Source organism: Aphelocoma coerulescens, chromosome 2 (genome assembly GCF_041296385.1).
Source record: "Aphelocoma coerulescens isolate FSJ_1873_10779 chromosome 2, UR_Acoe_1.0, whole genome shotgun sequence".
NCBI classification, from domain to species: Eukaryota; Metazoa; Chordata; class Aves; order Passeriformes; family Corvidae; genus Aphelocoma; species Aphelocoma coerulescens.
The window spans coordinates 93554153-93566988 of NC_091015.1; the positions used below are offsets into that span (position 1 = coordinate 93554153).

The 12836-nt window shown below is 36.9% G+C and overlaps 1 protein-coding gene across 1 annotated transcript in view; it reads right to left on the reverse strand.

Moving 5' to 3' along the window:
* Window positions 1-12836, reverse strand: part of ADCY2 (adenylate cyclase 2) — a 213628-nt gene that overhangs the window by 16450 nt on the left and 184342 nt on the right. The window contains exons 17-20 of the mRNA XM_069004074.1: window positions 11507-11626; window positions 7611-7795; window positions 6025-6109; window positions 190-348 (exon numbers count right to left, since the gene is read on the reverse strand). Coding sequence (XP_068860175.1) covers window positions 190-348; window positions 6025-6109; window positions 7611-7795; window positions 11507-11626 — 549 coding nt within the window. The remainder of the gene's footprint in view (window positions 1-189; window positions 349-6024; window positions 6110-7610; window positions 7796-11506; window positions 11627-12836) is intronic.

The window sequence follows — 12836 nt, forward strand, 5'->3', positions numbered from 1 at the left end:
AGGAAAATTTCAAGGTACTACGGTGCATTCAGTGCTGTAAAGCAAACCTTACAGGAAGGAAAGTGGGAATGAAAGTGACTGTAAATCTATATTTTCACTGTAAGGACCTACTGTTCAAAACAGCATTAAGTGGTATTTCCAGGATACACTGCCTTCTTACAGAGCAGAGGATATACAGAGACAGCTGACCTCATTCTTCAGGTTTCTTGCCAAGAAGTGTTCAGCTACGTGGGCTGGAAGCACATTCTCCAGAAGCACCCGATTTAGGTTCTCCATGGTTTCAATCTCCTCCCGCTCTTTTTTGAACTTGTTCTTCCACAGGAAGTCTAACCTACAGTAATATTCATTCTGTTACAAGAGGACACAGAAGTAAAGAAACAATAGGCATCTTGTCCTGCTGGAGTACAGGTTTAAGAGACAAAATAAGCACAGTATACAACCCCTACAATGCTATTAGTTGGCTACTCAAATATAATTCCAGATCCCACAGAAGTCAAACCCCAAGCATACACTTTGTGACATATATTTTACCAAATCCAACAAAAAGGACCAGGAGAAAATATGAAAAGGCGCAAGGTGCCTTAAACAATGGAAGATTTATTTATCTGCTCGCAGAGTTTAGTAGAAATTCATTCCAGAAATTAAATTCTGTAATGGGAACAATTTATTGTTTTGCAGCTTAATATTATTTTTTAAGTGCAGAATTTCACTTAAAATAATGGGCATTTCAGGAAGACCCAAACTTTTACTAACTCAAACTTATGCCATGCAACCAACCTGGCAAAAAGAAAACAGCCTAATGATATAATATACATTCAGTTTATCAAATCAGGATCAGACTATCAAAAATGGCCCAGTCAGTTGGGCCAACCCAGTTGAACTTTGGTTTTATAACTTGCTTTTTTTTTGGTTGGTTGGTTGCTTTTACACTCCTTTCTGTAATACTTTATCCTGATTTTCTTTTTGTCCCGTAGTTTTCATAATAGCTTTCTGGTAACCACAACAATACCTGGAACTATATGAAAATACATAACATCCTTGGAGTATTGGTATGTTTAGAGATCCAATTTCATTAAAAGTGAAAATTTAAAATTCTTGTTTAAAATTAAATGTGGTGAAAGATTAATAAAACTGAATTTTTGTGGAGCTCTCTCCACTTCCTTTCAATATTGTCAATGTTTTGTCATGAATTCTATGGCATTATTTCTACAGTAAAGCCTCCTCTGGCCTATCTCATTTGAGCTGATAAAAATTGAGAGCTATTTCAACGTAGTCTAATGGTGTAACACTACCAGGCAATCTCAATGAAGACTATGCCATTAACCAGGATAATATGGTTATGATGGCAATCTTATTATAGAAACACTTAAAAATGCTAGCTAGTGTTATTAGCAGTCAGTAAGCATTCACACAAAAAATGAGAGCGAATCCTTCTGACTGGACAGTGGCTGTCATGGCTCAAAATGATTCATACATATTCTATTGAGATCACAGCCAAAGATAAGAGTAGAAAGTTGAAATTAGATGGTATTAAAATGATTTGGCAAGCTTTTAAAAGGCAATGAAAGAAAAAAGTGGTGAAGCAAAAAATGCATCTGCCAAATACTTGCAGGATGAAAAAACAGCAAGAGGGAAATGATTCCTCCACTTAAATGCATAGAGACAAATACACTCAGGTTTCCTTTTAACTGGTTGATAAGCACGAGGTACTATTTAGATATTTAAGTACAAAACTCAAAGAGAACATCCATAACATGAAGTAATTGTTAACACACTCTCTTTGTGCTGATACCTATACTACTAAGGACAGAATGCAGATCTCAAAGGCACTGCAAAAGAAATATTCTGGCTATTCTGACTCGAAGGTGACATTCTTCTGAAAATAAAAGGGGTCTTGACATCTTAGAATGTATCAACGCTGCATCCCAGAAATCTGGACTTTGAATGTTAAATAAACAAACAAGCTGGATATTTTAAATAATTTTATGTTACTAAAGGATATTTGCAAATTCTAAGCAAATGAAGAGTGAGCAGAGACTTAAATACTTGTACAGACAATCATAAAGGTACAGAGAACCTGAGAACATATTTCTGCAGCAACTCAGATATAGGATTTGATTGTTGCCCTGTCACTGTGCCTGTATTAAATGGCAACTATCACTCCTATAAAGCTTGAGGTCATGAACAGGGTTTTTTTCAGAACAGTTCACATTATGCAAAATACATGCAGTCACTTTTTTAGAATGTCTTTTTTTTTATATATATATATATATATAAAGATAGATATATGTTAGATATCTATACATCCAAGAACTTAGATGTATAAATATAAATACACATAGATGGTAAATTCAAATGCCACCAACTGTATTCATGCAGAAAAAATCCAATAAAACACTGGGATGTCAAAATTATCAGCATAAATTGATGAAAGTAAAGTGGATGCCTGATGAAATTAGATAGCCATACATTTTACCAACTTCATATTGAAAAGAAAAGGTGGTAGCTAAGTGAAGTTTTTGAAAAGATGTTTCTTCTTTAAAAGCTAATATCAGATAATTTATTTACTACTTTACTATTTACTGAATTAAATTTAGGCTGCTACAAAAAAAAACCAAAGAGAACTCAGAGATCAGAAAAAAAATCAGAATGTATTCTACAATTTGCTTTGAAATTAGAAAAGTCAGCACATCATATTTCAAAAACAAAAAAAGCACTAGCTTATTAACTTACTTTGAATTGTGGTGGTTTTTTGGTTGTTTTTTTTTTTTTGCATGATATGAAACTTGTGGTGGATATCCTGATCATTCAAAACAGACAGAGAGTTACAGAGCTGACAAATGGTACAGATACAACGCAAGTCTTTGGAAAAGAAACAGGAACAATAGAGGAAGGTACTTCGGAAAAAAACACTGAGTGCTAAGGAAAAGAGCTATTTAGACATATTGGCTATAGCTGATACAGTTGGAAGAGTTGACATACTTTCTGTAAACATGCCTCCATCTACTACAAAGAAGTAAATGGTCATGTGACTAGCAGTGAAATTTGAAGTAAGTTTTCATTGAATTCTTTCAGAAGAGGCTCTTGAAGAGACTACATTGTTCAAGAAGGGAAGAATCCCCTCACAGAATAATAGCTCACTAAAAAACAGAACAGAGACAACAAAGAAACAGTTTTTACAGCTGAGGGAAGCTGCCATAAGCACCTCAACAGTAAAACTACCAATGAAATTCAGTGTGGATAACTACAATATAATCAATCATGGAAAAAATAAATAGCCAGCCTACAGAGTAACGGGATACATATTATTTTAGGTATTGTTGAGAAAGGAATTCACAGGCTATGTCAGTACTGGATTCAAGGCAGTTCAGAAGAGAGATGTAGTGCTCAACAGTGTTTAAAGTCACAGTCAAGCCCACAACAGTCTGGATTCTCCACGGAAGGGTGCAAGAGTTGCCATTCTCAGCACATTGTCTGCCTGTCACCAGCCTATTACCAAGTAACTCTCTGGATCTGTATGCAGGGTGTAATGAGTCACTTTCCTCAGTGTCAGGAAATGCTTGTCGCCTATGCTGGCAGGGGCATCAAAAAAAAGCAGCTTTGCTTTCTCCACCTCGCTTTTGTCTGTTCACTCCCATTCCTCTGGCACAAGCATTGCTGTGGCCATGCCATAAATCTTGAAAATAGACCTGGCTCAAAACCAACCATTTCTGCAGGGTTAATTTTTAAGCCTGACCATTTCCGTATTTTGATCCACTATACATCTTCACAGCGAGCTGTGCCAGTACAAATGAGGAGACACAAGGATAAGAATGAGCAGCTGAGGGAAGGTCTGCTTTTTTCAGCAGTGATGCTGGCTGTACAGCTAAAAGAATTAAGCAGGCTCATAAACCATGAAATATTGTACTAACTCTCCCTCTCTTCATCCTCACTGAACCAGAGGCACATATTCCCTGCCTCTGCATTTGCCTCAGGACAGGCATCTCTATGACCAATGGTGAGCAGGTTCACAGAGCTAGGCTTGCAGGAAAGCATCCACTTTTTGTTTGGATGAACTTTTTGTTTACTCATCCAGGGGACAGAGGGGCACCAATGGCAGCTGAAGGGAAGTGGAAAGGCCGCCCTTTTCATCAGTGGCTATTATCTGTAGCATTTTTAAAATAATTAGATATCAAAAGAAGAAAAAATATGTATTATCTGCAAAAAATGCAGTAACTAACAGAGAAATTACTTTTTTATTACCCTCTGTGGAATAAGGGAAAGGAAGATTTTGACTTTGTTGGCACTGCCAAGATGGCTCAACAGCATCCTGCAAGTGCCACTTAATGAAAGTAGAAAACAGGAAGCTTAAAACCAGAAAGACAGACACTGTCACATGACTTTTTATCAAACTGTGAAATTCATTATCAGTGTTGGGAACACCAGAAGATAAAATGGGTTAAAAAGGGATCAGACAGTGAAACTGAAAGCAGAACAGCCAATAGCTATTAAACATAGCCACAGAAATACCAACTGGTAGAAAGTGGGAGGTATATGTCCCTGGAAAGGTCACTCTATGCAGGTTGATTTCCTACCCTATTCTTTTTCCAAGGATTTGCTACCAATCAATATCACCAACAGTAACTAAAAATGGCAGGTCTTAGGCCAGTTATGTATTAAAATTAGTTCATAACATTTTCCAATAACATTCAGACTTTGCTTGAGAGGGTTTGAAAATGTAGGTTTTTTTCTCCTTCTTCTTTAAGGGAGAATAAGTTAGCAGAAAAATCAAAGGCTGAAGAGTTATAAATAAGTGGTATCATGACAAGGATCCTGGACCTACAGCTCTGAAAATGAAGACTTTTTCTATTACAGCATCGTTTCTTAGTTGGTGTGACAGAACACCCGTAGTTGTGTGCAAAACAAACTGTCTTGTTGATGTGACTGAACCCACAAAGAAATCTTTCCTTTCCCAGTGAAGATGATATTCCTTCTCTCCTTTATTCTTGGTATTGCACCCTCTGCCTCTATCTGACACTTTGGTTGACAGGGACTAAAGGTGATGTGATGAAGAACTTATCCCTGTTTCTGAGGGGAAGTAGCTGTGCTCTACACCCACTCTGTTACTGTCATCAAATGAACAAACTCTAATGTGCTGCTGGCAACAAGGCAGATGAAGAATGTTATTTCTAAATCAAGAAGGATGTTCCCCACTACAATACATACTGCAGAAACTGCCAGATAAGAATTTTTTGGGTAGTAACCTGCAGGGCCTGCATGGCAATTTAAATGACAGTGATTACTTTTTGAGGAATTGTAATGTAAATGAATGATTTAAGGACAGTCTGGCATAAAATCCTTTCCAAGGCTGCAGTCTGTGAAGGCACAGGGTGTTCATGAGATCTCACATGGATTGCCTCTTCCATTTCAGAAGTGCATTGTTCTGGCACAATGGGCTGGAATTGCAGCTTTTAGCCATGAACCCTGTACAGGCCTGAGGACTTAGAGACTAAGAACTGCCCTTGCATCTTCCCTCAGCTTAGTACAGGGTAAGACTGTTGACATCACATTTGTTTTGAAAAAGCACAACTGGGTAATAAAAAGAGCAGTTTCCTGTTGGGTCACAGTTTTAGTGCAACTGTGGCCTCAGCATGTGGTACACTTCTGTGTGCATGCTATATTGTTTCTGTGTCTGCACCAAACCATAATAACTGTGAGGAAAATAGCTTACAATTAAGCAACCAGGGAGACAGCAGATGGATGCAGACAGATGGGAGCAAACCAGGAAGCTACGAGCCAGTATGGGTCAGAATGACAAGCAATAGTCACAGCACACTATCAGCATAATGTCAGTGATAGTTATTGGTGAGTTTTAAGGGCATATTGGAAGATAAAAAGAAAATAGTTTCATAGATGCTCCTGGCAGTCCTTAGCAAGGGTATGGGACAGAAGAGGACAAAGGTGTTTCTTTGAGAAGGTGACAGGCTGCATGTGGCAGCTGGCATTGTGTCCACTGGTGCAGGTGAAGAGAAGTGTGTGTCTTACCTGTCTACCCAAAACCAGTAATGTGATGAAGAATATGAACAAGGAAATTGAGCCCATTGTCTTCAGGTCCTTCAGTATTCCTGGCCTATAAAATAAAAACTTAAGTAAAGCCAGCTGCTCCAAAGTTAAACTTCAATTAAAATTCAAGCACAAAAATAAGACCACAGTTTATATATACTACTTTCTGGTATGTAAACTAAGAGCATTTAAATATGAGATGCTATATTATTTGATGAAATATCATTATTTATGTTATGTAGCTTTAATTACCTCTACTACATTCTCTGCAAACATACCTACATTTTGAAGTCTAATAATAAGATGAGGATTTAGTAAAAATAATATCCTTTTTTAATTACAAATGGAGAGCATTTGTGGCTTAGTCTATACAAGTAGAATAAAAATAGATTTTTAATGCAATAACACTATTTCCATAGTGGAGAGCTCGACCATGTCCAATGAATAGGAAGAAACAGAAACTAAAGCACCTAACTCCCAAGATACCTTTTCACATGATAATTACAGGAGGCACAAACTAGATCTTGTACAGAGTTTATTAGAAACTCTGCTTTGGCAAAAGTCACTAGAGGTAATGGGAAACAGTTTACACTAGAACTCTCCTACTCATGCCACTGAAACAAGAACCTTGGTGAGAGATTTAGGAAGGAAAATACCAACAGACACAGAGCTTGACTGACAAAATCAAAGCTGCCAGAAGCACATTCTCAATCTAACCCGTCCCCTGGTTCTCCATACCATCACACAGATACCCTTTCCACTAATCCAATGGAAACAAAGACCTGAGTTTGTTCCCATTTAATGTTTAGATTTAAGTGAAAAGAAAACCTACACTTTTTTTAAAAATTATTCAATTGAGATCCTTTTCCATGATTGTTAGGGGACACTAAAAATTATATTGAAACTACACTCTGAATATCCAGACTTTCTGGTGTGGCATATGACATACACTTGGCCTACACAGAAGAAAATCACCTCTTTGTTTTGAAAACGAGGTAAAAACTACAGCTGTCCAAAAATTATTTTATACAGCAATAACAGGAACTGGAATCATAATTTTGGTCTTACATATTATCACCTGTAACAAAGATTTCAGCAGTGTCACGGAAAACTTAAGATACAATTCACAAGCACAGCAAATAAAATAAAAAATATACAAACTGTTGGTCTACTAATTTTTTCAATAGCTAAGACTGCATTTGTAAAGATTTAAGACTATGTACTGGTTCTGGGGAAGCTGATTTTCTCTGGCTTGTAGCAAATATGTTTTAAAAGCCTTAATGATGTACAGCCTGAGGCCTTAACAAACTTGATAATGACTTCTTTGTAACGTCCTTTATGACAAAAATGCAAATTAAACCATACTATTTCCTATAGTATGTGATTTTAATGCCTTGGCCAGACTTATTCTAATGCTCTGAGGTGTGACATTAAATCAAATATTAACTTCAGCATGACAATGATTTTACATTGTGACTCAGATTACATAGCCAAACACGTATGTTCCATGACGTAAGAACTACCATGGGTAGTATTTAACTTCAGAAAGACTGGAGTTAGCCACCTACCTTCTAAGAGGTGCCATTGCATACATAAATTTGCTGTAGTCATCCAGCATGGGCCCATGAGTGTGCAGAAGGATGACATTGTAGCCCACCAACGCAATCAACATTATTACCATTTTCAACTCATAATTTATCCTCAGGAAAACAGAACAGGAAATGAGCCCTAATATGCAGCTGTATATAAAATACTGGCAAAGAGAAATCAAATGGAAAATATTTAGAATTTGGCTCTTGAGTAGGAAATCATGCATAATAAAATGCTCAGGCTAGTTTAAAAAACAAATTATTGACTGACCACTGAAGTGTGCAATCTATCACAATCTGGGACACTATGATTTATAGACAGCCAATAAAAATAAATTTATGCTCCCTAATTTTCAGCCTTTGACACTTTTGGTTTACTTATCTGCATTTGTGGGATACCACTGATGGTGTTGAAATCTAATGTAGGAGTCTGCTGCCAGCGGACTGACATAAGATTTATTCCTGTTCCACTGTAAAATTTTCATTCATGCTTGAGTCCCATGATTACTCTGGATGTCTTGCTAGCATTTGGGTCAAGGTAAAATGTCTAAAGGCCTGAAAACAACAATTTCATTGCCTATATTTGCAGTTGTTATAAACTGATGCAATACCCAGTTGTTATGAACCTCAAAGATATGCAATTTTACAAACTCTAGAAATGCAGCTAGGATTGGAAAAATACAAAGCTATTAACAGGGCCTATGCATAATATAAATATAAAAAATCCTTCTCTCAAATCCTGTGGAGTAATAACCATATAAAAACACATCCAATTGCTAAAAAAATAAAAGCCTTTTCTTTCCTATGTCATATATATCAACAAAAATATGTCTGGTCGAACTTAAATTCCTGGAACAATATTTTCTCCTGATACTTTCTGGAATTGATTCGGGCATCAAAATTAATGCTAAAACAAGAATCATCACAAGAATCATTATCTTAGTCTTTAATATGCAACACCTTTGCCAGAAATGCTTCCTGAAAATTACAGTCCTGCACCTTGCAAGGAAGTTTCTTTTCTGAAACTACAAAGCATTCTATTTCTAGTCATGCTATTTTCGGACTATTGTTGACTTGTTGATGGCAGTACTTTTGACAGAACCTGAATCACTGTATACTAATTTTGGAGGATCACTAAGAAGGTTAATTTTCACAGCACCCATCAGACAGAATTGATCTGCCATCTCAATCTTTGCTGCTACTGTAATTTGCTCGAAGATCTGGTTGAAGTAAGAAATAGACAGAACTATTGTTCAGAATCACCAAAAAATGAAACTCCTCTGATAGCTGCATTTCAGAGGAGGTCACACTCAAATTCAGTGTTACATAAAAATAGCAGCATCCTTTTTTGAGTCAATAAGGCATTCTACTGTTGAAATCAGTTTTCCAAAGGGAAACAAGCAAAGGCAGTCTTGAATCCACGTACTGTTTGACAAAGACCCAGAAATTTTCAAGTGGAACAGTCTCTGATAGTGTTCCATAGTAATACATAGAATAGATGGAAAATTTCATACAAGGGTGGATGAATTAGAAAAGAGTGGAACAGCCACACATTTAAGAATGCAGACCTTACATTGCAATGCAGTGTTTCAGTAAGCAAAAGCAGACCTGGAGAGTCTGGCAATCCACAGAGCAGTGAAGCTGAGCAGCTGCAGACCCCTGGTCTGCTTAGTGCATCCCTCAGCCACAGGATAGCCTCAGCCAGCTCAGCCAACTTGTCACAACCCAGGAGCCTGCAGGCAGTTCCCACGTGGTACCAGTGTGGTGCCACCTCTGATGCGGCCTTGGCTTTATCCAGCAGTGCAACAGCAAGTTCTCATGGATGTCATTTTTGTCTGACAGCTGAAGCAGTGAACAGCAATGTTTCCTTTTAAGAAAATTCTCTAACATCTCAGAGGAGGAAAATGCAGGGTAACCTCTCCACAGACAGAATCTGCATCTAATGCTTTACAAATCAAGATTCTCAGCATCTGAAGGGGCATAACTCCATCTATCCTCTTTTTCTTTCTTGTGCTAGCTCTAATAAAGGTATTTTAACCAATACCTGACAGAGGCCAAGTGCCTTTCTTACTGGGATCACAAGTCTGGTGCCTTGCACCCGGGTACTACATACTTAGGATCCAGCCCAGTGCATTTGGTCTCGTCTCTTAAAATTTAAGACCTACAGTTCTGTGGGTATAAAGACCTTTACTGAAGTAAGAAGGAGTTCTACTCCCATATGTCAATAGAGAAAAACTTGAGGACAAAGTCATTTTGTAAAAAATTTCCTAGTAAAATAAAATAGATTCCAAAACTGCATCTTTTAGATGTCGGTATTATAACTTCTATTTCTTTTAACACGTGGAGGTGGCAGCACTGACACCAGACTGTATTTTGTCTCAGGAACAGATACACACATCAGCTTCTATTACATGGAAACTACAGAAGCATCGCAGCAAAACTGAACAAATTAAACACAAAAATGTCCCTATAATTTACTGATGAATCTTTGCTAAGTATTTTTAAAAAGTAAGCTATACCAATCAAAAAAGTTATTTTGGGGGGTAGAGAAGGAGGCAAATCAATTGCTTTGCTTCAAAATTGGGGCTAAGGTAACTCCCAAAGCTCCTATGTACTCATTTTAGATGACAGTCAATAGATGTCAGGTTTACTATCATAAATCACATAAAGTTTATTGACATGAATAAACCTTGAAACTAACACACAGATTCAAAATAACAAATTTTTAATTTAAGGAAACAAACATTTGTCAGCTTAAGTATTCAATATCTTATATGGTGAAGAGAGAGAAATTCTATTCCCAGATTAAAAAAGAAAAAAATATTAAAACTAGTAACTCAAAAGGACTTTGTAGCTTTTTCAAGCTGAAATATATGCAGTGTCCGAGGATGAAAACAATGTGTCTTTGAGAGATGTTTTAAAGGTTTTAAAATCTTTAGCTAACTTGAATTTTTCATTTATTAATGTCAGAAGTGAAATTTTAACATAATTTTTTCATGCCAGTCTATCAAAGATGAATTGTTTTAGATGAAAGAATGTGTTTTAGTACTTTAAAAGCTATAAATCCTGAAATCAGGACACATAGTTTGGTAATGATCTCATTATTTCACCACAGAGATAAAATAATCTCCCTTCTCCTCTTGCCACCACCAGCTTATTCATACAACCCAGCTGACCTATTTTGATACAATATATGGCTTTTTATTTTCAGCTGCAGGTCTTTTGTAGTCCTTCTAAGAATCACTGCTCTCTAGGACACAGTTCCCTCTTTTTCCCAGCAACGTCCTTCCCCCTCCTCTTGCATGGGCCGTTGTGCTTTTATTCACACTAGGAGATCTTCTTCAGATCAACTCAGATCTCTTAAGCAGTTTATACAGTGGTACATGAGAATTTTACTTCCACCCCTCTCACCCCATCTCTTACCAAATACACAAGGACAGGAGTGTGACAATTCCACACTTACTGTCAGTGATGTAAGTGGTGAATATTTTCAGGTCAGCCACCTGAAAATATTCCCACCATGGGAAACCTGTCTGCAGACTAACCTGGCTTTCAGTGCACAGTCTGCTTTGGAGACACTGTGTGTTATCTTGGTATCTTGCAACGTGTTAGCATGGATGAGTTAAGCTTCCTTGTTATCATGCTGTTTCCTGCTTTTTTAATCTGACATTCATTAAAACCTCTATTTTCAGAAGTACTAATCTCATTTAACTTCCCACTTACTTCAAATGCAGTTGCAGCTGACTAAAAAAAAAAAAAATTGAGCTTTTTCTGCAGTCTTAAAAATGGGTGGGTGTTTAACTTCAAGCAGATCTGGTAACAGTCAATTTAATGTAATTGTTGTAAACAAACAAAGAAATGTAAAATTAACTTACCGGTAGGAAAAAACAGTTATTTTGTATACACCACCGTGTCTGATTACTTGAATTAGAAAAACTTGCATTTGATGAATTAAGAACTGAGGGAAAAGCTATCACAGCATTATCCAGGAAAAACTAGAAAAAAATAAACATATAATCCATTAGCATGACAGCTGTTTAAGGTCAAAATAGAGAATAGAAATGGAGAAGCAGAGAAAGCCTTGCCAGTAACCATTTAACTTTGGTATTTCACTATTTTTTTGTATCTTACTTTAAAATAGGAAAAGGAAAATGACATAACATGACTCCTTGTTCCTGCATTCTCAAACAAAAACAACTTTTTTAACCTTCATCTGACACTTTCCACTGGAATAAAAGACAAAAGGCTCTTTGTTATATTATTTTCATATAGCAGAAGCTCACACACACAAGAGATGATGATGAAATAAATCCGATATGAATAATTCCTAGGTTTACCTCAACTGAACGTCCTATTTAAACACAGGAAGAATTAAAAAAAAGAATAAGAAGTCTTTACTGAAGTTGGTTTACACAGATGCAATAACATAATATTGCTGACATTAATATTGGGACTAATGTCATTGAAACAGAAAAGTGGATCCAGTATCTCTTGGGTGATCAAATTCAGCCAGTAATCACACATGAAACCATCATCATACAGACCCCCTTGATGCAGTGATCCAGTGCTTTCTTAATGATTCAGATTTTGGTGACTACATTAATTCCAGTAGGTTGAATCTCAACATTTAAGCTGTTTCTACATTTAACCACTATTCATGGCCAGTTCTCATGTTTTTCTTCTTGTCATAATCTCATCCTTTAGCTTTCATATGGCTTCTTTCTCTCCTGAGTATTTACAGTCCTAATATTTAGTATCATCTCAGCCTTCATTGTACTCATCAATCTATGTTTTTTCAACTTCCTTCCCTGAAAACAAGCTCTTCATTCCCCTAATTAGTCTAGTAGTCACCCTCTCTACATATTTCTTTCAATTCAACCTTCTGGGTGACCAAAACTGCAAACACACTTCCCAGATTTTATCAGTAGGTCATGCAATAGCTCTAACACTAAAATGTATTTTTGTACATCCTAGAATCACAGAATCATTAGGGTTGGAAGGGACCTCTGGAGATCATGCAGTTCAACTCCCCATGCCAAGGCATGGTCACCTAGACCAGGTTACCCAGGAACATGTTCAGGTGGGTTTTGAATGGCTCCAGACAGGGAGAGTCCATGACCTCCCTGGGCAGCTTTTTCCACCCTCAATGTAAAGTTCTTCCTCGTGTTGAGATGGAACTTCTTGTGTTTTAGTTTATGGCCATTG